Below are 11,197 nucleotides of genomic sequence, written 5' to 3'. Positions count from 1 at the left end.
AAAATGGGCAAAATGGGAAGTCGTGGGGGGCCAGAACGACTTCCAAAGAAGAAGTCGTGCCCTCCTGCACGACTTCACACTATTCACATGAACAGTAGTGAAGTCGTGCACCCCAAAAACGACTTATGGGCCTGGTAATCGATTACATGGAGCTGTAATCGATTACAACGTGGTAAAATCGTTCCCCCTGCACGACTTCAGCTTTGTAGGCAAAAATGGGCCTGGTAATCGATAACAGACCCCCTGTAATCGATTACCAGCAGGTTTTTATGTAGTAACAACCCTGGTAATCGCTTACCAGTGTGTGTAATGGGCAAAAAGTCCCTGGTAATCGATTACGAGGCAGTGGTACCAGAGTAATTTGATTGTTGAACAAGATTTAATGAGGTGTTTTAGAAATTTTTATTATGTTTTTTGTGTTAGACAAAGAAGATACTGTCCTTACAATTTATTTAATAAAAGAAGGAAATTAAAATGTAGAATACAATTTGATACGAAATATTAAAAGTACTAGATTTATTATTGATTGGATTACAAAATTAACTATTGACGAAATGGACAATTTCCCTTATGATGACCTTCGTTCCGGTAGTAAGAGCATTTTTTGGGCTGATCTGGAGTGGATTGATCCATCTCATTAGGAATCCTTTTTGTAGACGGTCTTCTAGATGCCTTGCGTCGCATACGAGGATCTGGTATGAAGTTTGGACCTGTATACACAGACCAATAATCTTCATTTTGGATTGGGTGAAATTGTACTTCGTATGACTTGTAAATGTTATTAAGGCTATACACTGGATCAACTACTTGGGTTAGTGGTATATGCGAATTTGCGCAAATGGCAATGACATGATGACATGGGAGACGGGTAGCTTGGAAGTGACCACAATCACACCACCATTCATTTAGCCTGACCTTATAGGAAATTGGATGCGGGCGATATTGGTGAGGTGTTGAAATTTCTTGAACATCAAATTCTGAATTTTCACGGTTGTAGGGATGAACATGACAAAATGTTGATTGTTGTTGATTTTTCCTAATAATGTCGGCGATTTCTTCAGGAAATTGGTGGCCTGCTTGTAACATGTACTTTGCTTTTAGTCCTCGTTCAAGAAACCATGATTGTGTCCATATCTTCTCCCTCCATCAAAAGCTTGAGACCATTTATTTAATGGAATTTTATCTATCCAAGCAACTTGTTGTGTGTAGTGGTGTCTTAGTGCAGTAAGCTTTGCTGTAACAGTAGGTTGCTTGACCTCGTAAGCTGTACAAATGTAGTAATTTTGGACAGTTATGTTAACTGAATATAAGCTGTAAATTGGTAGGAAAAAAATATAGTAATACCTAAATTGATGAATTGCTTTTTGAGGTCGTGATTTTTGAATTTGTTGTTGAAGTTGGAGGCTAGATGACGTATGCAATAAACAAAGTTCAAACCTTCTTCTTCCCAACCAACTTCTTCTGATCTTAAGGCGGATAAGATACCCGTTCCTCTGTCAATGATGATGCAAATATTTGGTTGAGGGCAAACATGTTCTCGAAGTAGTTGAAAGAACCATATCATGGCCTTTGATGGGCTATCGCAACCCACAAAAATTTGATGTGCAATTTAGAAATGCAGTATAGCTAGGAATGACTCCTAGGTCGTCTCTCAAGGACCAATTTTGCGGTTCAAGAATCAAGTCAAACACGAAGGTTGGGGGGCGGGTTGTTGAAAAGTTTGTGAATGCGGATAAACAAAATCAAAACACAGACGCAACTAATAATTAAACACAGATTTAAAAACAGTTTCAAAGACAGAATAAAAACAATCGGCCATTAACTTAATTACAATGTTTCCAATCACAAATCAACAAAATAAAGTTGCGACTCAAACCTCTAATCCAACAAAGTTAACCAACTAAGCGAAGGTTAACCCAATTTTCATAAAAGCGAACTAAGCGGACACAGTGTTAATGTCAAATCTAATTTACACCATGTAGTTACATCTGCTAAGCGATGATGTAACACCAACTGGGCAACTAAGCGTATACCCAATTGCAAGTGCAAATACAGGTTTCACATTAACCAAGGTCAGAGTAGCAACCACAGTAACAGTACAAAAATCTCAAGGAAACATTCTAATATCGTTAATGACCAACTGAATTAATTTAAGCTAGCATGACAACTAAATTATCTCTACCACAAATACAAGACAACATTAAGAAAAAATAAAATAAAATACTAGACCCCAACAAGGCAACAAACAACTACCTAACACAGTTAAATTAAATTAAATGCAAAACTAAATTAAAGAAATCAAAAGCAACTAATCCTACTAATTAAACTAATTCAAACAAGGAATAATCAAACTAATTCATTCTCCAATAAAATAAGCATGTGCCTTGCACATCATCATGGAAACTGTCCCTTCTCTGTTTCATGCAGCAAAAATTTGGATTGCACACATCAGGGCACAAAAATACGTGAGCTACAAAGTGATAGTTGCAAAAAGTGCTTCAAACCAAAGGTCTAATGAAAGATACTTTAAGTGCTTCACCCAAGGTGCCGTGTAAGCAAAGTCAAAGCAAAATAAACCACACCAACATACTCATTCTCGGCACAATTGCAAGCTAGAGACAAAGCTCAAAAGGGAAACATTCCTTTAGTCAAAATAAGCATCTCCTATGTTTGCCCAAAAGTGGTAAAGAAATTAAATGCACCTTATCTCTCCCTTCCATTGCTCCATTTCGGTTTCTCCACCAAGACAAACCTTCAAAACCTTTTCTTGACCTATCTTGAACGTGAATGCACCTAACAAACCAAGTTTTCATTTCCAAATAATTACAAGATCAACAAAGCCAAGTTCTACTACTACAAACCAACTTAACACTCAATTTTCTTCAAACTTTTGCTAAAAACGAAATGGAATCCCTAGACCCCTTGCAAAACCATCCAGCCACCATCATCAAGCACAATGTTCTAGCTCAAAATATTGCTTCCAACCATCAAACAAAAGCCCAAGAAGAAATTGGTTCAAACCTCAACACCCATACACAAGCTCAAGCTTTGTTCACTTCCAAACTTAACAAGAACTTCATTTTCATGATTCAACCAAGAAAACTAAATGGAAAACCTTGAGTACTGCAGCAAAGGAGAAAGAAAACGCAAAAGCTCTTCATTCAAATCAAAGACCCACTGATGGGGTGTCGCGGCCCATACAAATTTGATTGCATATGAGAAATGCAGTATAGCTAGGAAGTGACTCCTAGGTCGTCTCTCAAGGACCAAATGTGGTTCAAGTCTTAGGTCTAACACGAAGTGAGGCGGGGGGGGAGGGGGTTGTGAAAGGTTTTTTTTGCAAGGAAAATTGAATTAAATTAAAACTAAAAATTAAAAGCAACAAAACATACTTGAAAATATTGAAATAAATGGACAAAGGATGAAGACCGAACGGTCCTACAGATGACCGAATGATTCTACATTGAGACCAAACTATCTCTAAACCAAGTGAGGAAAATGGAAATGCAAGACGATAAAGAAACCAAACAAAATAGACAACATAGTGAACAGAAAAAGTAAATTGAACACTGCAATAGAGAAATATCCAAACACAATTAAAGCCATTAAAATGCAACACTAAATTAAGAAGATGAAAAACTACTCAACATATAATGTAAAATATTCTACAGCAAAATAAATAGAAAAAATGTATCTTCCAAAGAAATTGAAATAGCAAATGGCCATAAACAAAATCCACTTGGCCGTGACATTGAAAAGAAAAATAAAAACGGGAATAAAATTTCCTCTTCCAGCCGTGACACACTTCCTTCAATGTATCAACATCCACTTTCTAAAAGCAATTGAAATCAACACAACGTGCTTGCAATTTGAATGGAAACTTAAACGTAACTTATGTGGGTGGCAGCTGGAATAATAAAATAAAAAAAAAATGCACATTGCTTTTAAACTTAAGCTAAATTGAAAGTGTAAGTTGCTTCCGTGTGCTCCCAATGGTCCAAAGTCAAATAAATTTCACCATGGTCTTCATTCCAAAGCTTTTTCCAAAGCTTTTCTAAAAGTAAGGGAATTAAGCTGCAACTTGCGTGCAAAACAAAATTGAAACGTGTGCCACCTCCAACTTAAATTAAAATGAACCGTGCATTCATTCCAACCAAATAAAATGAAATCAACACTAAAAGAAAAATAAAATTCACGGTGCAAAATAAAATTCAGCAAAATAAAAGCAAAATGAAATCAGCTATGGATGTCCGTGCCTAAAAGAAAGGAAATGAATAAAACTTCTAAAAGATGCCAGGAGCGTGCACCCTGTACTTCTCACTTGAATCACCACATGATTACTAAGAAAATTAAATGAGCTTCCTAAAATTAATGCATATGCACCGCTGCAGCAAACTAAATATGAACATTTTCTAAAAGATAATCAAAGTCATACGCAAATGAGTTGCTTTCGTGAATCTGTTGAACAAGTTGTGAGCTTCGTAAATGGAAATATAAATCCGTGCAGCTGAAATAAAAAAAAAGAAAATAAAGAAAATAAAGGACACCCAATGCAAAATACCAATCAATGCTTAAAACGAAAAAATTGTTTCTATCATTCACCCCATCTTCAACTAAAACAGCGTTCCAGCCAAGAAGAGGAGAGTGGCGGCTGGAAGGGAATTGTTGGAATCCCTAGGGCCATGTGTCCTATTTTAAGGTTGGGTGGGGTCCACCCAAAAACCCTAAAGTTGCCAAGTGTCCTACAACTATTTTGGCCCATCATGTTTTTGCCAAAATTTGGCCCAATGTGCACAAGCTTGTCTAAAAAAAAAAAAACTTCTAAATTACAATGGATTAATTCTACACTACTAAATTAAAATAGAACTAATTTTAAGAGAGTCTTGAATTATTTTGTCTCCTCCCAATGCTCCAAAATATATCTCCAAAATTTTCCCTGCAATTAAAAATGCAATTAATTAGCTCAAAATATTCAAATTAATTAAAATTAGAATTTCCGATCAAATTAAGCATAATTAGGAAAAACGGGAAAATACCGCAAAATTAAGCACAATTCCCTGATTAATTCTAGCACAATAAACTAAGCAAAGTCAAGAAAATATTGACTCATCACCCACCATGAAAATGCAAGAAGAAACCTCAAGACTCAAGCTCATGCTCTCAACTTCAAGGAACAAGAAATAAAAGGGAAAATGGGAAGGTTTTTCACCACCACCAAGAAAAGACAACCAAGATTTAAGTAAGAGAAGAAGAAAAATTCATCATTGATTCATTGAAGCTCAAAAACCATGCACACCAAAGCTCTCCATGAGAGTTCATACAAAACCTAGAAAAATGAAGTGTAAAAGTGTGCCCAAAATGTGTGTCTCGGAAATTCTCACTAAAATGCTGTCCAACACTCTAAAATGGTGGGGTCCACCTCTAAAAGAAACCCTAAAGTCTATGCCAAGTGTCCCTCAAAGTTTGGGCCCATCATAAAATTTGTCAACATTTGCCAGTGCACAAAATCCTAATTAAAGTTCCTAAACAACTAAGTTACAATTTAATTAAAATTGAAATGACTAAATGTTGAGTCTTTAATGTGCACGCCACCATCCTAATGCTCCAAATGATGTTTCCCAAAATTTCCCTGCAACCAAAAATGCAATTAATCAGCTCAGAAAATTCAAATTAGTGAAAATACGAATTTCCGACCAAATTAAGCAGAACTAGGAAAAACGGGGAAATAACGGACAGTTAAACACAATTCCCTGATTTATTTAAGTGCAATAAACTAAATACAGTCAATAAAATAATGATTCATCAGCCTCCTTTGTCTCACCTTCTACAATTGCAAATGCCACTGGAAAAAGATTTCTATTGCCATCCAGACTCATGGCGGTGAGCAAAGTTCCATGATATTTTCCCGTTAGAAACGTCCCATTGACTTGGAGAATAGGTTTAGAATATTTGAATCCTTGTATGCAAGGACTAAAAGACAAAAAAACTCTTTCCATAATGTAGCAATTATTGTCTGTTTGTCCATCAATCTCCACTGGAGAACCGGTGCACTGTAATATTGTACCAGGGTTTGCTTCCTTCACCGCATGCAACCACCTCGGTAGATGGTTATAAGACTCTTCCCAATCACCAAACTCCATAGCAAGAGCCTTTTGCTTTGCGATCCAAGCTTTTCTGTATGACACGGAATATCCGAATCGAGCTTTAATATATGCAATCAAACTTTTGATGGGAATGGAGGGGTTTGTGTGGACAAAATTTGATACAATTGCGACAATGTGAGTAATATCAAGATTTGTATGATCTTGAGATAGTATGTTTGAGAAACAAGTATGTTGGCCCTCAATATTTTTGATTTCCCAATATTTACGGACTTTGCTGTAGCTTGCCCTCAATCGCCATTGACAACCGTTGTGGTATTCTAGACATCGAATAACATAGATGTTAGGCTTGGATTCAACAACGCTGTATTTTTAACCGTTGGTGATGTGATATTGTTTGATTGCAGCAACAGTTTCCTCCTTTGATTGGAATTGCATATGCTCATGCAGTTTTGGAATTACATGCTAAAATGACTGTGTCATTTGATCGTCATCACCGTGTTTATCGCGAAGTAGGTTATCCATTTCATCATATGTGCTGAAATCATCAACATTATCTAGTATCAAAGGTTCTTGTTCATCAATGTTTTGTGATGACGAAGATGCTCTGAAGTTCCACGATGCCATTACGTAATGGTGTTTAAGGAGAAATAGAATGAAATATGTTGAGAAATGTTGTGAAGATGGATTGGTCTGAAGATGGAAGGCAAAGTAGTGAAGATGGAATGGCAAAGTAGTGAAGATGGAATGGTCTGAAGATGAAATATATTAGTCATGCAAGTAGCCAAGTACTGGTTTTTCTTGGAACCGTGACCTATGTTTAGGTTTGCATGCATTTTTGCATGCATGGTTGCAGGCATGCGTATTAAATCTTGGGCAGTGATCTTTCATTTCTACACAAAATGGAAATGATTTGATTTGACGAAGGTTATGTTGGTTGATGTGTACAAGTTATATATTTAATATTTTTTCATATCATTTAACCAAATAAATCATTAATATTAGAAAACAAACTCATAAAAATGATTTAGAAGTTGTATAATATATATATAATAATTTTGATGGTAAACATAAATAATTCCAAAAAATATTTTTTAAATTTCAAAAAATAAAGTATGTGTGTTTTACATGTTGTATAATTTTCTAATTAATTCTTTGGGTTAAATATGCTTTTAGTCCCTGAAGTTTCACTGATTTTTGGTTTTAGTCTCTGCATCAAACATTGATGGCATTTCATCCTCTTAGTATAGAAACATGTATTTTTAGTCCCTAAAAACAAACAGCGTCAATTTTTCTATGATGCGGCTAACGACACTGCCACGTATTCTTCCACATTCACTGACCATTGCTTGACACGTCTTATGTCAACTGTGTTGATTATTTCAATTTTGAAGTTGAACCTAACTTCATCATTTACGGCAACCCATGCAAAAGCCTTTCGTCTCTCCTCCCTCGCCCTCCACGCCTTGTGCCGGCATTACCGCCATAGTCGCCGTCGGCCACGACATCAGGGTGAGTCTCATTTTCTGGAAGCAAATCGAAAGAAAAAAAAAAAGAATTCCCAAATCAGAAAAAAAGAGTTCAAGGAAATGGGTGAAATTCATCATGTTCAGAGAACCCGTCACCGCAATTTCTTCACAACCCAACCCCTCATTCCCATCACACCTATACCGATATGGTAATCTTGAGGGCCGGCGAAACGCCTCCTCTTTCTCAGTCCATTCGTTTTACAGTCACTCACATTTAGCTTTTCAACCTTGAAAAATGAAAAAAAAGTGCGCCAATCGGAAACTATGAAACCTACGAGAAATCGATACGATTGAGGGAAGTATCCGAGAAATTGGGTGTCTGTAGCAACAGTTTGGTGGAGGGATGTAGGATAGCGCGGGTCGTCATCCCCTTCGCTGCAATGGGTATAGCACCTTTGTTGTTGGGGTCGCGCCGAATCGGAGGAAGAGTGAACCTATCTTCACGGCTGAAACTGGTCATGGAGTCAACTTGATCCTGTAACACTCTGAAACATCTATTGCTCTTCAATAGGGTTATCCATTAAGTTCCAGAGCTCCAACATTGTAGTAGTAAGATCTTGGAGCTACGAAACCCTAAGTTATTACAAATATAACCAGAGGGGAAAACAAAAAAATTCACAAAATACTAAATAAAAATGGCAATTAATTTCTAACTCAATCTTTACCTTCTGCATTCTCTGCAATTTAACCTCCCGTAGACGTTTCGTTCTTGCTTGCGAAGACGAGCTTGGAGCAAGGTCACGATATTGCGGCCAGACGCAGTACCGGTGATGTTTGCCGTCGCCGGTGAAGCAGTTGACGGTGATAGTAGGGTCTCTCTCACGCGAGAGGTTGAGCTTGAGGAGCGAGCAATGCAGTGGCCGGTTTTTGGTTCGTGGCCGGTTGTTGTTCTGGTTGCTTCTCATCGCCGGCGGCACCGAGTGGAGGGGGCTATGCAGGTGGTTGTTCTGGTAGGGGTGACGGCAGTACCTCCGATGGGGTTTCGAACACGTGACTTATCTGGCAGATAGAGAAGAGTGCTGGCATGGCACTGCCGTTAACCCAAAGTTGACGCCGTCCATTTTTAAGGATTATTTTTACATGTTTTCATACTAAAAGGATTAAATGCCATCAATGTTTGATGTAGGAACTAAAACCAAAAATCAGTGAAACTTCAGGGACTAAAAACATATTTAACCCTAATTCTTTTTATGCTAAACATAAGTTTTTACAAATTTTATAATTAAATTCATTTTTTTATTATATTTAAATGATTTCAATTAAATAAAAACTGGAAAAAGGGATGTTGTGGGGGGTGCACGACTTCAACTATGAAAGTCGTGCACCCGCTCCCAACTTCACTTTTTCCATTTTTTATTTAATTTAAATCATTTTAATTAAGTTAAAATTTATTTAAAAATAATAAAAAAACGTTAAAAGGTGAAAATAAATTGGAAAAATAATTAATTGACCTTTTTCAAGTTGTATAATATTGAAAATAATTTTGTGATTATGAGTTAATTTTTTCAATTTTTTTTGAAAACTAAACCAAGTTTTTGAGTGAAAATTAGCATTAAATCATAGATAATTCCAAAAAATATATTTTAAATTTCAAAAAATAAAGTATGTGTGTTTTACATGTATAATTTTCTAATTAATTTTTTTATGCTAAACATAATTTTTTACAATTTTTATAATTAAATTCATTTTTTTATATTTAAATGATTTAAATTAAATAAAAAATGGAAAAAGTGAAATTGTGGGGGGTGCATGACTTCAACTATGGAAGTCAAGTCATGCACCCCCTTCACAACTTCACTTTTTCCATTTTTTATTTAATTAAAATAATTTAAATATAAAAAAATATGATTTTAACCATAAAAAATTGCAAAAAAAAATCTAAATTATTTTATATTTATTATAAGTATTTTATTATAATAAAAAAAATTCATTAAAACAATTAATGTATTCTAAAATGTTGTATATAAATTATGTACAACTTAAATAATTAATTAGGTGTGTGTAGTACTTTGTAGGTTTCCTATTCATGTGGCATGCGTTTGTGCCTTTATGTCTCTGTGTTATCCGTGCAATAATCATTTCATTTCAGCAGTTTTATTACTCTCGCCTAACATTATTGATGGACTGTCAATAATGGTGCACCCATCACGTGAAAGAATTTACTCCATAAATTCATGTGTGAGGAACCTTTGCATTTGCACCAGCAAAACCATTCTTTTCCCAGAGAAAGAATTGCATTCTTCTCCTCTGATTGAATTGCATCTTTTTCCGTTACGCAAAAAATATTCGATATGGCTTTTGCACGTCATCTTCCCGCTGATATGTCTCTTTTGCGTCTTCAAGACAACTACGTTGTTAAGGTAATTTGGGAAGGAAGTGAAAGAGTCCTTTGACCGAGAAGACATGCATTATGGATAGCGAAGCATGTCGATGAACCAGATGAAAGAGTGATCACAGTCGGATTTAACCATATTTTGAAAGTCTCAAATATGGAAATAAATCACGTCCTAATGACTACTTTAATGAAAGGTGGAAAATTGAGACTCATACTGATACATCCACTCTAGATGTATATCTTCAGATCCATGAGGTTGGAGACTTGGAGACGCAAGCTGCAGCAAGAACTCAATTGAACAGCAATGGCAGTAGCAGTTCCAGATGTAGTTCCAAGAATGGCAATAGAGGAGCTGTTTCAATGGAGGTGTTTGGGTTTATGGCAGCGGAGGATAGTGAATTGCAATGGCTATTTGGAATGGAGGAAGCTTTGTATGGAATGGCTATAACTCAGAAGGCCCTCACACATGGAAGGAAGTTGCAGAGGAGAAAGCAAAGCATAGGGTGACTCTTGGAAAGGAGAAATTGGCAATGCATTTTAGCAGAGATTTCTTACTATCATCCAAAAGTGAAGATACAAACTATGCCAAGAGGTTTTATAGATGAACCTCTCGGCCTCATCAAGCAAAATGCCTAGATCCATAACACGGATCTGATGCCTAACTAATCAACATATGCTAAAGGTGTTTGGCTTCTAGAAAGCCTTATGAAACACGTGAAAATTGAGTTTTGTACATATGGAGGGAAGAATCACTAATACAAACCCTTAAGATGATAAGCACACCCCTCCTTATGTAGCAATTACCATTTTACCCCTCTCCATGTTCTTGGGTTGTTCTTTATTTGGTGGGCTTGGGCCCCGCGTATCATCCCCTCCCTCTTGGAAAGGATTTGTCCTCAAATCTGATGGTTCGCTTGAGGACTTATTTTTGTAGACTTCACTAAAAATTCCTCCAGGATCAAATATCCACCTGCAATAAGCATTAAACATATCACTAATTAGTTTTCTATGACTCCACAGAATATATAAAAGAACATGTTTAGAAGAAGGTTTCTTAATTTTAAAGTGTTCAAGTTTAATACTATGAAGAAACCCTTCTTCTTTTGAAATTTTATTTGTTTCTTGAGTTAGTGGTATCCATAAAAGTAACCCTAACCCAAGTTGTGAATTGCCATGTATTGAAGGTTTCATTTTTAAAGATGGCATGGCAAATTCTTGGAAAGAAAAGCGAT

The 11,197-nt window shown here is 36.2% G+C and overlaps 2 protein-coding genes across 2 annotated transcripts; both read right to left on the bottom strand.

Moving 5' to 3' along the window:
- Window positions 1-543: 543 nt before the first annotated feature.
- LOC106776793 lies at window positions 544-1,086 on the bottom strand. The gene has a single exon (XM_014664261.1). The coding sequence runs from the start codon at window positions 1,084-1,086 to the stop codon at window positions 544-546; it is 543 nt and encodes a 180-aa protein (XP_014519747.1).
- An 11-nt stretch (window positions 1,087-1,097) lies between these two features.
- On the bottom strand, window positions 1,098-6,728 carry LOC106776792. The gene is made up of 4 exons (XM_022776001.1): window positions 6,599-6,728; window positions 5,808-6,421; window positions 1,345-1,567; window positions 1,098-1,264 (listed from the first exon to the last, which is right to left on the bottom strand). The coding sequence occupies exons 1-4, from the start codon at window positions 6,726-6,728 to the stop codon at window positions 1,098-1,100; spliced, it is 1,134 nt and encodes a 377-aa protein (XP_022631722.1).
- Window positions 6,729-11,197: the final 4,469 nt, after the last annotated feature.

This window comes from Vigna radiata, chromosome 11 (genome assembly GCF_000741045.1).
Source record: "Vigna radiata var. radiata cultivar VC1973A chromosome 11, Vradiata_ver6, whole genome shotgun sequence".
Classification (NCBI taxonomy): Eukaryota; Viridiplantae; Streptophyta; class Magnoliopsida; order Fabales; family Fabaceae; genus Vigna; species Vigna radiata.
Note: the sequence above shows the minus strand (reverse complement) of the source record. Positions and strands in the feature narration are given on the sequence as shown.

Excerpts from the sequence above, each read along its gene's own strand:
- LOC106776793 (XM_014664261.1), bottom strand. The coding sequence starts at position 1,086 with ATGTTACAAGCAGGCCACCAATTTCCTGAAGAAATCGCCGACATTATT.
- LOC106776792 (XM_022776001.1), bottom strand. The coding sequence starts at position 6,728 with ATGGCATCGTGGAACTTCAGAGCATCTTCGTCATCACAAAACATTGAT. Across the intron at positions 1,568-5,807 it reads TAGAAGGTGAGACAAAGGAG|GCCATGATATGGTTCTTTCA; the intron begins GCTGATGAATCA and ends AGCCCATCAAAG. Across the intron at positions 1,265-1,344 it reads AAAGCAATTCATCAATTTAG|CTTACGAGGTCAAGCAACCT; the intron begins GTATTACTATAT and ends ACATTTGTACAG.